This window comes from Hemiscyllium ocellatum, chromosome 3 (assembly GCF_020745735.1).
Source record: "Hemiscyllium ocellatum isolate sHemOce1 chromosome 3, sHemOce1.pat.X.cur, whole genome shotgun sequence".
Lineage (NCBI taxonomy): Eukaryota > Metazoa > Chordata > Chondrichthyes > Orectolobiformes > Hemiscylliidae > Hemiscyllium > Hemiscyllium ocellatum.
The window spans coordinates 64,760,529-64,780,104 of NC_083403.1; the positions used below are offsets into that span (position 1 = coordinate 64,760,529).

Below are 19,576 nucleotides of genomic sequence, written 5' to 3' on the forward strand. Positions count from 1 at the left end.
GACACCTAAATGAGCCAAGTGATCAGTTACCTAAGATTTTCACAAGTTCATACTTAATGCAATTGTGTAGGCTGCTGACTACCTTGTTGTGTTTAATGTTAGTTAGCTAAGAGACAACAGGTTAGGTGTGCTTTTGTTAACATTAAAATATTATAAATCATGGGATATGAGACAACCTTTTGAAACCTTGAAAGATTCTTCCAAAAGTGGGAGTCGGCTTATATGGTTGCTGGTCTTGACGTAGGTCATCACCATTTTGAAATATGCTAATAAAAATAAAACCAGTAATTCAAATTAAATTAATGCCACATACTTCAGTGCACGAAATTTATTCTACAAGGATATCTTTAACCATGATCAAAATACTTAGAGCTTAAAATTTAACATCTTTGGCATCCAAAATAAAGGGTTCATCAAATTCATGGTATGATTAGGATCTCGCTAGACTAGAACAGATCTCACTCTCTATCCACTAACTATGAGGTTTTAAATTTTTTGAAGAGTTTGGCAACAGTCTGTGCATTAAGAGCATGCAACAATTTGATGACAGAACAAAACATCAAGGCAGCAAAGTGAATATTTTCACTCTGTAAAGATTAATTTAGAACATCATCTGTCCATCTATCTCCTTCAGCATGAACATAATCCTTGAATAGCTTACTGCGGGACACATCCAAAAGTAAACCCTCTGGCATAACTATGATGTAAGTGGTTTTTCTTCACAAGCAGCTCTTGATCTCATTGGTCAAACAGCATATGTGCACATTCCACATTGATAAGAAACTATTTATGTGGGCTTTAAAGATGTCTGTTACACAAATTGTCAACCCATGACTTCATTCCATTCTCATAGAATCATTATCACAGACAAGGACAAAATTGTCATGAAACATGATTTTTGACATTGCTTTGTGTTGGAAAATTATGATGGGCATTTGTTCTTTCAACCATGCAGGAGTGTACCACTGTGAACCCCACCTTATCATGTCCTATGCTTTTCAAACAAATTGCCATCACATGTTTCCATTGCACAGTTCATTGTTGGGCATAACGGAAGCCATGCCATTTTATCTATGTCGCCGATGTGACATAATGGAGACTTGTGTCTTTGCACTGTCTGTTAACAAGTAGCTAGAACTAGCAAATCTGGCAAATCTTTTGTTAACTTTTGGGTGATCTTAAGTCTTCAATCAAAATATTTTTACAATACAAACTGCAAATTGCTCTGAAACCGTCACTGGACTCTGGGTTTGATTTGGTCTATTTAAGCACATTTCTATGCAGTTAATTCTGACAATTTTCAAATAGACATTCTGATGAATGCTTCTTCAGACCTGACCAATGGCAGGTCACTAGTACCATGGTGCATTTGGCTTAGACATCCTCTTCATGACAGATTCCTTCCCACTTGCAGCAGTTTTTCACCAATACAGAATTCCCTCCCTGCCTGACAAGTTTACAAATCTGAGAGAAAGTGAGGATTGCAGATGCTGGAGATCAGAATTGAGTGTGGGGTGCTGGAAAAGTAGAGCAGGTCAGGGAGCATCTGAGAAGTAGGAGAATTGATGTTTCAGGCAAAAGCTTTTCATTAGGAAGTTAACTAATCTCACGACTTCGAGCTTGCAACTACCTTAGAGTTTTTTTTCCCCCAAGAGAGGTGATTGTTATTTGTCACTCAATATACATGGTCGGCCCAGCGCAGGCTTCTCTTGGAAACTCGTGCATCTTTCTGACAACACTGCACGTCACTTATAAATGTGAGCTAAACATGCATTTCTGAAGTGAAAACTAAGATCAACCCCCACTGAAAATATAGGGTTGCTTAGCAGAAAAGGGATTCTCAGACTTGCATGCTGAACATAAGCCTAAACATGAATTTTGGTGCTCGAAAAATGGGTTCAGCTTATACACGGTCAATTTATATTCCATGATGTATGATAATTGGCTTTAAAATACACACAATACGCTTAATTCTCCCCAATTTGGGAACAGAAATGATGATATCTCAAGCAGTTCATACCTTAACTTTAGCAGCAGCATAATTTACCACCAGTTGCATACCTAAAGCAGAATTGGCATATAATAGTCACGTAAATACCACAGCTCTTCCTTTGTACCTTACTGAGTACTTTCAAAACACATTATTATCAACCCTCTCCTTGGCATAACTCAGAAAAAACTTCCAGCGCAATTAAGCAATTTAAAAAACTTAAGAATTATGAAACAAAATGTCTTTATGCATTGTAAAGGGTTATTATCCAACACAAATAGCAGCATTACAAGAAACAAAAGCCAAGAACTGAAAAACAAGGGAAACGGAAGCTGGCACAATACAGCCATAACATCTCATTACTCTGGTACATGAATACAATCCAACTATAGTCATTTTGATTTATGCAGATTATATATAATCTCATTACACATCCTGTCATGTTAAAAATCTTGCATTTGGCACACAATTCCTAGTCATATTTTAAATGCTCCAAGTTAGTATTTCTCCCAAATCACTACAAGCATGCTGCAAGAGATTTGTTGGCATACACAGACATTTTTTTGAAAAAGTGTTCCCCAAAAGCACGTCTTTGATGCTTTGGCACGTGATAACTTAGAAATAGCAATTTACATCTCCAAGAAGCAAATATCTGCATAAAGGAAAGTAGTATTAGAATAGTTAGGTAACTGTTTCCAGTCACTGCAGGCTTAATCAGCCAAAGAATCCTTTTCTATGCCGCAGACCCCAAACTGCGCAACACTAACCAAAACAACAAGTATTAAATGCATTATGTGGTAGTGTTTTATTGTTATAAGAAAATAAGGAACAGAAGATAGTGTGGGTCATATGAACCCTCAAGATAATTGTGTCATTCAATAAGATCATGGCCAATTGATAGCCTCAAATTTACTTTCCTATCCTGTCCTCTCCCAATTTTTTTTGATTTAAAAAAATCTATCTGTTTCAGTCTGACCTGTACTTATCATCCATACATTCAAAGCACTCTAGGCTAGGGAAACTTCAAAGATTTCTAACTTTTGAGTGAGAAAACTACTCATCTTCATTCCCTTATCCAAAAGCTATGCATCCTTGTTCTAGACTTGTCCATTAAGGTCATAATCTCATACCTGCCCAATCGAGCTATTGCAGAACAGTAAATGCTTCAATTAGATTATTTCACAATTGTTCTAACCTACAGAGACTATAGGATGATTCCACTCAAATTCTTCGGTCAGAAAAACTATCTCAACCTTAGTAAGTAATCTAAGTGTATCTTAGTTGCAAACTCTCGTAAACATGTACTTTATATCCTTCCAGAGGTTCTGACACCAAATCTGCGCAGCACTCTGGTAGCAGTCTCACAAAATCCTTCGACAAATGAAACGATCATATTTACTTACAATGTAAAGATTATTTTGGCATGTAGGAGAGGCAGTGAGAGATAGTGATGCTACTGTAATTGTCCTCCAGTTTCATGCTGGTGTTCAAATCCCATCACTGCTTGTGATAGAATTTGAGTTCGATAAAATCTGGAAATAACAAAAAATACTCATCGAATGATAACCACGTACCACGGCTACCTTTCATAAAAAGAATCTGATTCACGAATGTTCTTTCGGAATGGAAATCTGTCATCCTAATCTGGCCTGCCTACACATAATTCATGAGCGACAGCAATGTGACTGACTCTTAACTGCCTTCTGAAATGCCAATCAAACCAATCAGCTCAAGGGCAACTATGGACGGGCAACAAACACTAGCCTTCCTAGCAATGCCCATACTCCATACAAGAATAAAGAAAATGCTGACCGAGTTTTCTTAGTACAAACACACATAATCCATGTGAATATCAACATTTAATAGTTGCTCATCATGTGAAGGGTTTTTCAATTCTTCTCAAGATATGAACCTTTCAATTTTCCACATTGTATTCCATCTGCCACTTTTTTTGTCTGTAAACATAACTTGCCTAAAGCACCCTCTACATTCTCTTCACGGTTTATTTTCACACCTAGTTATCATCTTTATACTTGCATTTTAATACTGACGTAATATTTTAAAATTAATTGTCCTTGTGTTACCCCTAAGGGCATTCCATTTCTAACCATAAAAAAAGGTATTCCTACCCACTTTTCTGGTCCTTAAACAATCTCTATACATGCTAATAAATTATTAACACCACAATACCATAACTTGTGCAACAATCTTTCATATGGCCATGTAAAATAATGTTGAAAATCTAAATGTACAACATTCAATGTCTCCCCAATATCCATTCTGGTAGTTACACCTTGAAAGTATCTTAATCCACCAATTCCTCCAGCAGCTCATTCCATAGACAAATCACCCTGTGTGTGAAAAAGTTGCCCCTTAGGTGCCTTTTAAATCTTTCCCCTTTCACCCTAAACCTATGCCCTCTAATTCTGGACTCCCCCACCCAAGGGAACAGACCTTTTCTATTTATTCTATTCAAGCCCCTCATAATTTTATCAACCGCTAAGGTCATCCCTCAGCTTCACACTCCAGGGAAATAACCCCAACATATTCAGCCTCTTCCTATAGCTCAAACCCTCCAACCCTGGCAATATCCTTGTAAATCTTTTCTGAAATCTTTCAAGTTTCACAACATCCTCCCGATAGGATGGAGTCCAGAATTGCACACAATATTCCAAAAGTGACCTAATCAAAGTCCTGTACAGCCACAACATGACGTCCCAACTCCTAGACTCAATGATCTGCACTGGTTAACTAGAGAAATGTAGGTTTTCATCAAGGAAAACAAGGAAGCATATTTCAGGTTTAGACAGCAGAGATCAAGTGAATCCTCAAAAGAGTATAATGGCAGGAGAAGTATAGTTAAGGGGGAAATCAGGAGGGCAAAAAGGGGACATGAGATAGCTTTAGCAAATAGGGTTAAGGTGAATCCAAAGAGATTTTATAAATACATTAAGGACAAATGGGTAACTAGGGAGAGAACAGGACCCCTCAAAGATCAGCAAGGCAGACTGTGTGTGGAGTGTTGGAGATAGGGGAGATCCGAAACAAGTATTTTGCATCAGTGTTTACTGTAGAAAAGGACAAGGAGGATATAGAATGTGGAGAAATAAATGTGACATCTTTAAAGATGTCCATATTACAGACAAGGTGGTGCTGAATAGCTTAAAACGCATAAAGGTGGAAAAATCCCCAGGACCTGATCAGGTATACCCTAGAGCTCTGTGGGAAGCGATGCTGGACCCCATGCTGAGGTATTTGCAACATCAGGAGTCACGGATGAGGTGCCCGAAGACTGGAGGTTGGCTAACATGGTGCCACTATTTAGGTGGGGGGGGGGGGGGGGGGGGAGAGAGAGAAGCCAAGGAACTAAAGACTGGTGAGCCTGACATCGGTGGTTGTTGAAAGGAATCCTGAGGGAGAGGATTTACATGTATTTAGAAATGCAAGGACTGATTAGGGATCGTCAGCACAGTTTTATTTTTTGAAGTAGTAACAAAGAGGATTGATGAGGGCAGAGCGGTGGACGTTATCTATATGGATTTCAGTAAGGCATTCGACATGTTCCTCATGATAGACTGGTTACCAAGGTTAGAGCACATGGACTACAGGGAGAACTAGCCATTTGGATACAGAACTGGCTCAAAACGTATAAGGCAGAGAGTGGTGTGGAGGGTTGCCTTTCAGTCTGAACCAGTGGAGTGCCACAAGGATCGGTGCTGGGCCAACTGCTTTTCATCATTTATACACATGGTTTGGATAGGAACACAGGAGGTATTGGTCCCAGGGTATCTCTGCAGTTGTTTCTCAGAATAGCGTCCTTGGTCCAATCATCTGCAACTTCTCATCAATATAAGGTCAAAAGTGTGAAAATCCACTGATGATTGCACAATGTTCAGAGGCTAATAATTCAGCTGCAAGTAAGTCACTTTCTGACTCCCCAACTCCCCAAAATTTGTCCAACTGCAAGGTACTATGCAGGGGTAGATTGGAATACTCCCCATTTGGCTGCATTAGTGCAACTTCAACAACAGTAAAGCAGCTTGAAACTACTCAGGTCAAAGCAGCTCATTTGATTGGAACTTGATCCAGCATCAACACAGCCATGGCAGTGCACAGCATCTATAAGACACACTCCAACAACTCACCAATGCTCCTCTGGCAGCAGTTTCTAAACCCACAATTTCTACTACCTTAAAGGCAAAGGGTAGCATATCCACGGGACTACTCTGACATGCACAATCCTCTCCAAACCACACACCACCCTGAATTGGAACTACAACACCATTTTTTCACTGTTACAGGGCCAGAATCCTGGAACAGACTTGTTAACAGCATTGCGATAGCAGCAATACTATATGAACTGCTGCAGTTCAAGAAAGCAGCTCACCACCACCTCCTCAAGGACAGTTTAGGATGGATAATAAATGATGACGCAGCTAGTGAGGTTACATCCTGTGGATAAACAAAAGACGAAAAACACATTATCACCCCTTCCTTAATTCAACATGCTCCCAATAACTGATAAAAGACAAATGGTCTGCAGTTCCTCATTTCCATATGATGCCATATTCCAATTCACTGAGGCTTTTCATAACCAAGGAAGTTTTGGAAGATGAAGATCAGTACATCATCTACTTTTACAACCATCTCTTTTAGAACTCTACAGGTGTAGACAGAAAAGTCTAAGAAATTTGTCAACTTTCATTCCCAGTATTTTCTCCATTACTACTTCTTTACCAACACAGAGAACTGTAAGTTGTTCACTCTCATTAGGCAATTGGTTCACCACTGAGATATTATTGATGTCTTCTACTTTGAAAACAAACACAAGCTTTTGTTTAGCATCTCCATCTTTTTACTTATTTCTCATTTTACTTTCACCAGTCTTTGTCTAAGGGACTAAAGATTAACTTTGCTACCTTCACACTTACTGCACATTTGAAATCCGAAATTCTGAAACTTTATATTTGGCCAGTTTACTCTCATGTTCTGTTTTTGACCTTCAGCTTTTTGGTCATCTTTTGGTGCTACCTAAAACTTCCTAGTCCTTAAACTCACCACTCCTCCTGGAAATATTTTAAGCTTCCTATTTCATTGACATACTATTTTTTTAACTCTGTAGTTAGCCACAGGTGAATCTCTTTTCTTATATAATGTAGATTCATTGAGAACTATGAAATACTGTATTTAAACATTATTATCCACCACCATGGTTTTTCAGTGTAATTTTCCATTCTACCTTAGCCAACTCACTCTCATACCTGTGTAGTCAATTTCATTTCAGTCTAATACTTCAGTCATACTATAATCACTATTTCCCAAAAGATATCTTGTTGTAAAATTACAATTCAACCCTATGCCATTATATAGAACATTGTCAAAATATCCTCTGCTATCGTAACGGATTGTTCTCAAGATCCATCTCAAATACAAACTACTTAACCACTTTGATTATTAAGACTGAAATAAAATCTGCTGCTCAATAAGAAATTTATTCACCATGCTCTACAATACTGTTGGATAATGGATTGTATTGCAGAACAAATGGTCAGCATATGTGCTTATTTACAAACCAAGAAGGTTAGCATGATCAAGCTAAACTGATGGTCAAGAGTTGCAAACTAAAGCCTACACGTGGGAGATTAGCAGTGTTGCAAGGTGTTTAAATAACATTCCAGAAACTACCAAATATCAAAGGTGATCAAGCAATAATTTGCCAATCCTCTCCTTCACTCCCATAAACAGTTTTTAAGCCTGAAGTGCTCGAGTGACCTGACTGCAACTTAAAGGAAGAGTAACAAAATTAATCACTAAGGCGGCTGCAATCAAAGTGACTTTGACCAAACACTGCATATCTGTTCTACGGAAAAGATTTTACGTTTTGAGAGAATAATATATAGGTAACGTAAATTAGCTGTGGATAGTTTAACTTGTAGTTGAAAGACATCCAAGTAAACAATTAAAGTTTGAATTCTGTCTCATGGTTTATTTGTGTTCTTAGTAAGCTAACGCTTGGAACTGATTTTTTTCTTTTCCTTTATTCTTTCATGTGATTTGTACATCAGTTTGAGAAGTCATGAAAATGCATGGCACATAGATCACAAGGAAAACAGAAAAATAAAACAGGCAGCATTTCTTGACTTTACCTAACTGTCAATGAGTAAGTAAAGCAAATGTCAATGAAGTGTGTGTTTAAATGACAAGCACAATGCTGTAGGTCTGGAATCACATGTAGGCTTTACCAGGTGTGAATGGCAAATTTCCTTCCCTTTTGCACATTAGTTAGATTAGATTAGTCACAGTGTGGAAACAGGCCCTTGGGCCCAACAAGTCCACACCGACCTGCTGAAGCGCAAACCACCCAGACCCATTCCCCTACATTTACCCCTTCACCTAACACGATGGGCAATTTAGCATGGCCAATTCACCTAACCTACACATTTTTGGACTGTGGGAGGAAACCGGAGCACCTGGAGGAAACCCACGCAGACAAGGGGAGAAACAAGGGCAAATTCCACACAGTCAGTCGCCTGAGGCGGGAATTGAACCCGGGTCTCTAGCGCTGTGAGGCAGCAGTGCTAACCACTGTGTCACCGTGCCGCCCACTTGATGGATTTTAATAATTACTGATGGCTTCAGAGTTACCGTTATTGATTAATGTTTAATTCCAGACATGATTTATCTAATCTAAACTATGAGGAGAATTAAACCCATGTCCCCACAGCAACTGTCCAGGCCTCTGGATTAATACTCCAGCGACATTACCACAACCTACTACTCCCAAGAGTAATAAGTATCAGCTAAAGGTTGGGGACCCAGAAGAGACAAAAACACATGATACGATTCAGCCTAATAAAATAAACCTAGGAAAAAAAACAACGGATGAAGTTATTGCGATATGCCATGCAGACAAAATACTCTGCTGAGGGACAGCATGTATTCAACTGTCCCAAGCATTCAGTGCACAGGGCTTAGGAATGAATGCAGAAGTCAATTTGTAAACAGCCGAGTTAGTAACCTCACAGGCAACGTAAAAATTTGCTTAACATAAATTGGAGCTGAAAGCTAAAGCAAGTGATAGGTTGGTGGACTGATTTCTGAAGAATGAAGGGGAGTGTGAAAATATGAGAGGGAGCACGCAATTCTGTGTACACACAAACAACACTTGATGAGACGACAATACTTAAAAAGTTGAAGACAGGTAAAAATACAGTTGGAAGGATAACAGCCAATAGCAACCAGCAAACAATATTGTAGATGTAGAAAATGAAAATTTACAGTATAGAAACAAGCAGCCATGTGAAATGGACATTTAGATCATGCAGCAGTCAATGGTCACTCTCAGAGAAGAACTGGATCTAAGTGACCAGGCTACAAAGCAGAAAAAACGGACATAGTTGTCTTACCAAGAATGGTTCCGGAAATGTTATAATCTTTAGATCAGGATCAACTGGAAATAATAAGATGGGCACATAAAGTGTAATCATAAATTAAAATGGGGCATTACACTTTAGTTATAAGCAAAACCATACAACTACAATAGCAACAGGTATCGGTCTAGATTAGGTGGAGTATGCACCAACAGGCTTATGTCCGAAACATCAACTCTCCTGCTCCTCTGATGCTGTCTGAATGGCTGTGCTTTTCCAGCACCACACTCTTCAACTCTAATCTCCAGTATCTACAGTCCCCATTTTCTCCTAGTCGATTATAACTAACAGCCCTTCTGTTTTCCTACTTCCTCCTGCTTTATGTTCGATATATTATGACCTCTCCAAATATCCAAAAATGTCAGCATGGATTCAGCCTTCGGAGTTTTCCTCCATCACTTGCTGCACTGAGGTCTCCCAAGGTCTCTTAATTTCATAAAAGATAACTTGGATTGGTTATTGACAAGCTCTTTTGCCACATAAAGATTCTACCTTTGATAACATTCACCTACCATTCACGTCTTGAGCCTTCACACACACCTTCTGTTGATGATTAATCAGGCCCTTCCTTCCCAATATTATTTCAAAATGTCCTCAATGTTTACTTCGATAAGAAACATCTTACCTCTGGTTTTTGAAATTAACTTGCATATGTTTCAGTTTATGCAGCTTGTCCACTCTCAGTTACTAAGTTTAAAATTGTTCACAAGGCTTGTGAACAAATTGTTATGACTACTTAATCCAAAGTCTTTGCTTCTTTTCAATCTCGTGAATTATGGCATGATTCAATAAATAACTTCTATGCTACTTTTGCAACTGAAATAAACAAGATTAAATGAAAATATACAGCTTTGCAGCTTGACTATGTTATGTGTGAAGGTCACAGACCCAAAAGGCAACTTGAGCTTTTGGTCCACAAATGCTAACACACCAAAGTATTTCTAATCTATTGTGTTTTAATGTAAAGCCATTTACAGGTCCACGGTGGTCAAACCAATGGCCAAGAGTTACAAACAAAATCTTATATGATAGACCTGGATATCTGGGTCATTGGTAGGCCTTTGGAGTCAGATTTTGAGAGCTGCTATGCAACAGTGGTGGTCAAACAATCATTGGCAGAAGCCACGCCCTCATCGCATCTATCAACTGTGAATAGGTCTGAAGAACCTTTTGTTGCACAAGGGATGTGAGACCTGGTCAGTCACTAATTTAAACACTTGCCAGGTGTCTATAAGTATTCTGTATACTTAATGTTTGATGGGTCAAGTGCTGTTTAAGTTTTTATATCATCACATACAGGTACAATGCATTCAGATAAGACAGTGTAACTTGGGTAAATGTACATCAGCACTTGAGTTCATCATGAATATGAAATAAATACAAACACACATTTGGGGTTTAAGTCCTGTCTGACTGGTTCTGCCCTGGCGTTAATAAGCTTTGTATATGCATATTTGTAACAAGTAGAGGCTATACATATAAAAATTAAAGCAAATCAGTGTGTTGGCTTTGCTATAAGCTCTTTCTATTAATGCACTGCCTAACAGCACAACGACTGTTCGTGCACTATAAACTACTCACATCAACACCTGACTCAATACTGGTTTACAGAGCGAACCTACTTCCTGCTTGTCCAATTGGTATCAAGATTACCCTTTGCTTTACAATTTTATCTGTTTCAATGGAATTGAACACCTTAAACATAGAATTTTCCTAACCATGGCCATGAATGTATGGTAGCCCTTTAACTGCCTTGCTCACTGCCACATCTGCCTGCTGTTAGTCACGAGCCAGACATTTACCACCTCCCAAACAAAAAGGGGTATCACAGCCTCCTGGATTTAAATGTCCAAGTAAACATCATGCTCCTTGATACCATGTAATATCGGCACTTTGAAATCTATCTAAACATATCTAAAGTTCCTCATGATAACAAACAGCAGATGTGTACATGGATGTTTGCCTGAGATTGCAAAGATCTCCAAAAACTTTCGAAACGAAAGCAGTTTCAGCAGGCCAGCAACAATGTTATTTGAAAATAGCCACTGTTTCATTTATTTAATCAGTCTATTTAATGAATTCAGGTTAAAGTTTTCAAAATAAATATCTGAACTAGTTTAAGGTGCAAGTAGGATAAATTATATATTTATCTCTAACACAAACTACTAGACAATAAAGACAAGCAGTAACTACTTCCATCTGTGTCCAAGTTCCCATTTGCCCAAATTCATAACTTTTGCCCTCTGCAATGTATTGTTTTGTTACTATATGGTGTTGAATTTTCAAACGTATCTTTCAGGAAAAGAAAATCTCAATTAGTAGCAACACAATAAAACGGGCTCAGTAAATTAACTTTGTTCACTCAAAATGTATAACACGTGACGTTAACTACAGTCTGCAAATGTGCTGGTTACATACTCTCTTCTTTAGCAATATCTTGCTCAACCAAGTGAAGTGCAGACACTTCAAAAAGTTGATAAACAGCAAAATGATGTCTTGGTAAAACCTATCAAAAACACTGTACTGAAAAATCAGTGTTTTAAACCTTTGAGTCTGGTGACGCAGAACATTAACACTGATTTTTTTCATAGATGCTACCAGACCAGTTGAGCTTTTCCAACAATATCTGCTTTTGTTTCTCATTTATAGCATCCGCAATTCTTTCTGTTTTTAAACACTGAACTGTTACTTCATAACAGTCATGAAAAAATATGGACTCCAAGTTGGTCAACATGAATGACTTCATTAATTTTTTAAAAAAGCTTCCCATTTTTTCTTTTAATTATCTGTTTCACATTTGAATTGAAGACATCCAAGATAGCTACCAATCCCAAAGATGGCAAGGAAGCTTTCACCACAAACAACCCACTAATTTGACGTAACGTTTTGACGCATTTTATGTAATGTATATATGAAATGTATAATTAAAACTTTTGTTTTGAAAGGGAGGAGTTACAAATTTTAGTTACACCAAGCTAAAACTTTACAGATATAAATATGACGCACAACCAGTTTAGAAGACAGTACTTCATCAAACTCTGCATAACTTCAGCGAATAACCAGTGAGGGGTTCTGAACTGAAGCAAGGCTCTGAATTCAATATACTGGTATGTTTTATCTTCAACTTTACAGTAATGTTGACTTGGGAAAAGGCAGAGATTAACTTTTTGTGTATGCTTGTAGTAAACTACCATAACAGTTTATTGTACAGTATACAACAATGAAAAAATCAGTGTGCCCTGTACACTTCATATTTCTGTCATGGGATGTGAACAGGTAAGATTGACAAAACAGCACACATGCAGCATTAAGGTATTAAGCAAAATTTAGTCTGAGTAACATTAAATTCCTTATCGAAGACCTTATAGCTATCACTAAGGTCATACATAAAGCAGTACAAAAATATTTTCTTAAATTGTGTATCCATATTTAAATTTCACAGTAACTTCAATAATTCCACTCAACTGTTCAGTTCTTGAAATAGTACTAAATACAGTTAAGCTAAATTACTTTTTCATTTGAAGCTTGTCATGGCTTTATTCACTCCTTACAGATCTGATCAACAACCATGGTTTCAAATCAAATCACTATTTTTCTGGTACTGCTTATACTGAATGTGATCCATGGAATGGGATACAATGCTGCATATCAGCATCGCGGTCATGGTCGTAAGTTTAACTTAATATACTCAGCCTTTACTGGTCTGTGTAAGATAATGCTGCAAAATGAGACATGCCGATATTTTATAATGTGGTTGCTGGCTTTATCTGTAACTTATTTAAATGAGTTAAACATATGTGTACATTTATTATATACTGTGCACTTCTTTAAAATGTTTAGGTGAAATGTGCAGACAAAAAAGTGCAAAAAGTGTTCCTTGCTATACAAGTTTCTTTGACCTCTTCAATTCATTGTGAAAACTTCTCATCTGCTTCCTTGCTGCTCTGTCAACCATTTATTAAACTTTTTCTCACTTTCTTATATCTTCGACTTTTACCATACAGACATGTGCATGCACTATTTTGTGCAAGCATCATTTATACATACAAAAATTTAGTTGTGTGATACAATATATGCATATTTGTCTGCAAAATATTGAAATATAACAGTGCATTCCATATCTACATTATACAGTATAAATGCATACACATTAACATTTCAGAAAAGATTCAGTTTTCAGACACACATACAAATGTGCACACATTATACAAACACACATCATTGGTTAATGAACCTGTCTTCACTTTACTCATTTTGGTTTGATAGTAGATATCTATTTTTTAATTCCCAGCCATTCTTAAGTGGGAAAATTATGGACAGAGCCCACTGAACTTTAACAATATATGGTAATTTTCACAAAGCAAATGTATGCAGGGAGAACGGGAGACCAAGGTCTTAAAGTAGGGAAGTTGGAAACACTTTGAGCAGACAAATGGGTGAATTAGGTGGAACATAACCTCAGGGTACAAAGCTTAGACTTGGTGCTGAGAGATTTAGGGTGCTAACATTGTGGTTGCGTTATTTAATTCTGTTGCCACTTCCTGACTTTATCATCCACTTTTCAAGTTTTCTAACAATATTCTCAATGCATGCTGCATCTACATGTGTGGGTTAAACCTCTTCTTATCTTTCTCTCATGCTGCTCTAGACTGGCCACTTTCCAAATATACATCCATTAAAATCCAGGATTAATTAATTGATACAGCTGGTAAAGACTCATGCAAGTCATTTATTCAGCACAATCCTGGACATAATGCATTTTGATTGCAATATCTTTTCAGCAAAGCAAGTTTTAGGTTTCATAAATAATCCAAAAATTCACATCTCACACCTCCAACATTAAAATGTATTAGTTTTTTATGAATACGAGTGAAAGTCTCCATTAAATGTTTTCCCACTTCAGGTGTTTTAATACATTGAACAAGTAGCAAGATACAAGATACTGTTACATTTACACACATTTTCTATTTGAACATGCTACGATATTTTGTACAATTTATTTGACAAATTATCTGATTATGAAATTAGATGAATAATAATATTAAAGTTAAAATTGACCAGATAGCGCGTGTATTTTCTATTAGACTTAGTGCTACGCAATCGTAATCACAATCTAATTCTAAGAGTGATGCCACAAGCAATCTACTAACATACGTGTACAGATAAAAGCAAAGCACACTGAATGCATGCAACTCCTTAACATTCAAATCTAAGTATTGCTGATTTACTCAGTTGCACATTAATAAGAAAATATCCCTTGCTTTGTATGGAAGAGAATGGTGAATGCCTAAAAATGACTGCCTACAGTTACTATTCATACCGTATGTATTACAGCTGTATTTATTGTAAATGTAAAATGAAGCAATTTATCACAAATGTAGAATAGTATTTAATATTTTCTGAAAAATGTAAAATAGCATTCATCATGAAAGATATTTGACTACCAACCTCAAGGGTGAAAAATATGAGTATTGAGATTCAAAAAGCAGGGATTTTTAGAAAGGATTTGTTTCTATAATGTTAAGTGGTGCACAAAACAAAGTTTCAAATTTTGAGGTGATAATGAAACCTATAAAAATGTAGTACAATTAAACAATGCAGTTTGGAATAGAAACTCAGACTTCTCAGTAATGTCAGTTTTCCTGTCTTCAATCAAAAAACTATTTAAACTAGCTGTAATAAAATGGTATAAAAGGGTGGGCTACAATTTGCAAAAGGTGACAAGGTTATGACTGATTCCAAGCTAGGCCACAGAATAAGAACCAAACCTAATTTTCAATTAGTTAAAAAAGTCTTGGGTCAATATGGCACTTTAACTCAAATGTTAATAGGTGTGAAAAAATATAATTATTTGAAATAGTAGTTTTTGTTTGGTTGTTGTGTAAAAAAAACTGGAGGTCAGACATATCATTGGGTTAGGAGTGGGAGAGAGAAACTGAGATAACGTTTAAGCTGAATCCGACTGTTCTTCAGAACTGACAAAAAGAAATTTATAAAGGAACTTTACTCTGACCAGCCAATCCCACAGCTGACCATAATCTTTAAAAGAGGCACCTGATCTCAAAAGAGGAAAGTGTACAAAAACCTTCACCCCCAAAGGCATCACCTTATTTGGTTTCCAAACAAAACAAATGTGTAACCGATTAAAATTTAATTAAATCATTATAAGAATGGCCTATGCTGGCATTTTAGTTCCTGTACATTTTAGCACTTAGTAATAAACAAAACAACTGTTTAGCCTTCAAATACCTTGCGACATTTTACATGATAAAGCAGCTTTATAAAGCAGTATCAATGGGGACCAGGGGAAGTGGGGGTGGGATGGTAACGATCTATGACAGCAGGGCAAAGAGGAGTCAGCTATTGCTGCCTCAGTGCTTCACCCCCAAAATTTCACTTGCAACCCTATTAGGGCCTGATCTCATCCCATCCCATTCCCCTTTGGGAAGCTCTGATTTTAAAAAATGCAATTTGTTGTTTTGATCGCAACTTACTTGAAAACTTGCATCTAATATGCCAAGATTTAATGTTGACTAAAAATTTAAAGAGATTTTGTTTAAACATACATCTAATCTATTCACTTGGCTTTTTATGCTATTTTCCAGAGTCTGATAGTGCTTATAATGCCATTACTTAAAGCTCTGTGTGCACCTAATGTGCAGACTAGTATTGCAACTAATTAGAGTAGGTGACTTTGGTTTTCTGTTTTAATTGTACTCTTTAAAGGAATATCTGATGCAGATGAATGTTGTTGCAAAAGTTTTTTTAACTTATTAAATGTCAAATTAAAATCATTAATATTTTAAGATTCATTGAATATTGTTAATGATTTTCGAAAACAGGGAGTAGTTCAGACGAAGATGATTCCTACAGTTCTGAAGGTAAGTTGAAAAATACTCTTGGATCCTCAGACAAACAATAAAGATGCTGCTGCAGGTAAAACAAATCTCATTCATTTGTTACGAATACTGAAGAGATGGAAAAATACATAAAAGTTTCAACTAAATAAAAAACTCAATTAATTCATGGCAGATTACTCCAGCATATTGTAGTGTACTTAACCAACTTAACTAATAATAATTGAATCAAACTGAATTGAATGGCACAGTGAAAAGCTTTGTCTTGCGAGCAATACAGGCAGATCACAGAGTTAAGTAGCATAGCTAAATAAATAATAGGTAAACAGCAGCAAAAATTTGAAGCCAGAAAGAAAAAGGACATTTGATTCGCTTACATGAATAATTACTGTCAAACATCAAAGGATGGATTTGAATACATATCAGATGCAGTTAGTGATCATTGAATTCTGCTGGAATTACCCTATCTATTGAATGTGACACACCCTTGTAAAAATAGTTCAAGTACTTCTATACACTCTATAACTCGAGTTATGAACTTCATTTTTCTCTACCAGAAGAAAAAGCAGCCTTCAATTTTGTCCAGAATTGAGAGAATTTGTTTATGCTCTAATTGGCAAATGGAAATACTTGACGATGAATAATGAAATTAAATCAGATAAAACACAGAAATAAAGATGTAAAAGGTATTATTTTTAACTAACTGCACAAAGTGTAAGAAGAAAACGAAATGAATTAAAACAAACTTGAAAATCTTAAAAAATTAAATAAATTAGAAAAACAAAAATAAAATGAAGACATGAGATAAATTATCCAACATGTCTGACAGAGTAGCAAAATTAAAGAATGAGCCTCAATGAAGAATATTGACCAGTAAATTATTTTCCAGCAGAAATTGAAATAAAACTATGCAGAGCAACAGGAAAAATAAAAGCAAGTTTTTGCTAAGCTTTAATTTCAGCACCAAGATTAATGACTGAGAACAGCAAGGGACAAATACCACAACTGCATGTAGACACAAATGCTTCTGTGCAAGCTACAGCCTGTTAATATATTGTAGCAGATATCATTCTCTCAGATAAGACTGTGATACTTAATTCCAAAACAAAAACACAATATTAGCTACAAATGGAGTAAGTTCTGACAGTTCAAAATCATTCATAAAGCAAACTTATTCTATTTGAGTTCAATTGCTGCAGCCCATGTATTTTGTATACAGAATGTAGAGCTTTCTGATGTTAAGCAGTAAGTTATGGAGTCTATCGGCATCAAGCTATTTTATCACAATAGGTATTACGTCTGTGTGCATGTGCCTGCAGGAGGGGATAGTCCAAGTGGGCATGAGATGATGGTGGTGTTGAGGTGTAGCATGGGGCTGGTTTAGGGTGGGAGGGGTGTTAATTGCTTAGAAATTTTTCTTTATTTTCACGATGAAACCTAAGGGACAAGTTACAGGTTAGAAAGGGAGAGAAAATGGTAATAGATCTTTGGGAGACTAATTGCAACACTGCAGGAACAAAAAATAAAAATCAAGCTGGATGTACTGTGACTATAATTAGCCAGGTTGAAGAATGTGAAAAGCAAATAAGAGAAGCAAAGACAAATTATAAGACATCGGCAGCCAATGTAAAGGTGAATCTCAAAATCTTCTGTAGACAGTAGCAGAGTAAAATGAGGAGGAGCTTGGCAGAGAAACGTTTAGGTATTCAATTAATACTTTGCATCTATCTTTAGCAAGGAGGTAGCTGTTACCCAGGCCATGGTGACAGAGGAAGAAATTCTGCAACGAGAAGGATTCAACACTGATAAGGAATCAGTGTTTGATAGACAATTGCTACTTAAAGTTGATAAGGAACCAAGATCAGATGAGATGCATTCAAGGATATTGAAGGAAGCGAGTGTGGAAATCAGAGCAGTTTGGGCCATAGGCTTTCAGTCCTCCCTAGACTCGGAGGTGCCAAAAGACTGGAGAATTGCAAACATGAAATTCTTATTCAAAAATGCTTGCGAGGATGCATCCAAATATTATAGATTGTCTATTTAACTTCAGTAGTGGAAATACAATTAGGAACAATTATTCAGCATAGAATTTGAAGAAACTACATTGAATAGGAAGAGCCAACATGGTTCCCTAATGAGGGCATTATGTTCATTTCTGACGAGGTAACAGAAAGGGCTGATGAAGGCAATGCTGCTATGATGTACATGGACTTTCAATAGCATTTGCTAGATTGTCACAGAACAAACTTGCAAAAACAGTTACAATTCATGGTATATAAACGGCAATGGCAACATTTACTGCATAATAGAAAAAAAGTAATGGTCGATGGATATTTTTGGTTAGGGAAAGTTCGTATTTGGTTCCTCATCAGTCAATATCAGAACCTTAATTTTCCTGATAAATTAAGGATCAAGTTGTGTGTGCCGGGAACAATTTCAAGGTCTGCAGTTGATAAGAAATTTGAAAGCATTATAAACTGAGAAAGGCAGCATAGAACTACAAAAATTGGTGGAATGCGCACATTGGTGACAGATGAAGATTAAATGCAGAGAATTACGAGGCAACATGTAACAGCAGAAAGAACAGGTACAGACAATTAAGTAAGAGGTACAATTCTAAAAAGGGTTCAGGATGGTTATAAAGAGCAGAAGGATGGTTATAAATGTACTCAATGAAGGCGGCATAACAGAGACAGCACAATTAATAAAGCACTCAATATCTGGAACTTTACTAATAGGGACATAGAGGAAGAGAGCCAAGAGGTTATGCTGCATTTGCATAAGACACTTGCTAGACCTGAGGTGAAGTATTGCATACAGTTCTGGATACCACACCATAGGAAGGCTGTGAGTACACTGATGGAAATGCAGAAGAGGATTTACAAGAATTGTTCCAGGGATGTGAAACCTCAGTTATAAGGATTGCATGGAGGGGCTGGGGCTGTTCTCCTTGGAGAAAAGGTAGTTAAGAGGAAATTTAATAAAAGTTTTTAAAATCAAGAGGGTGCTGAATAGAGAAGGGAAAAAAAAATCCCACTCCTGAAAGGACCAAGAATAGCTTAAAGTGATTTATAAAAGCAACAAATGTGAGGTAAAAATAATCTTTTCCAGACAAGTGGCTCAGATTTGGAAAGCAATGCCTGAAAGTGTGTGGAGGAAGGTTCAATTGAGACATTTAAGCGAACGTAAGATGATTACATAAATGTAAGCAATGCGTAAGGATATGGGGAATCTGCAGAGAATAACACTATGCCGAGGTGCTCATTTGGAGAGCCAGTCTTGACACAATGGGGCTGAAT

At 36.9% G+C, this 19,576-nt stretch overlaps 2 protein-coding genes across 2 annotated transcripts in view; one reads left to right on the forward strand and one right to left on the reverse strand.

Annotated features, from left to right (window-relative positions):
- Window positions 1-19,576, reverse strand: part of nt5dc1 (5'-nucleotidase domain containing 1) — a 547,161-nt gene that overhangs the window by 458,897 nt on the left and 68,688 nt on the right. The gene's annotated exons all lie outside the window — the stretch shown is intronic.
- LOC132830129 (uncharacterized) overlaps window positions 1-19,576 on the forward strand; it is a 62,798-nt gene that overhangs the window by 39,460 nt on the left and 3,762 nt on the right. The window contains exon 11 of the mRNA XM_060847635.1: window positions 16,263-16,301. Within this exon, the coding sequence (XP_060703618.1) occupies window positions 16,263-16,301 (39 nt within the window). The remainder of the gene's footprint in view (window positions 1-16,262; window positions 16,302-19,576) is intronic.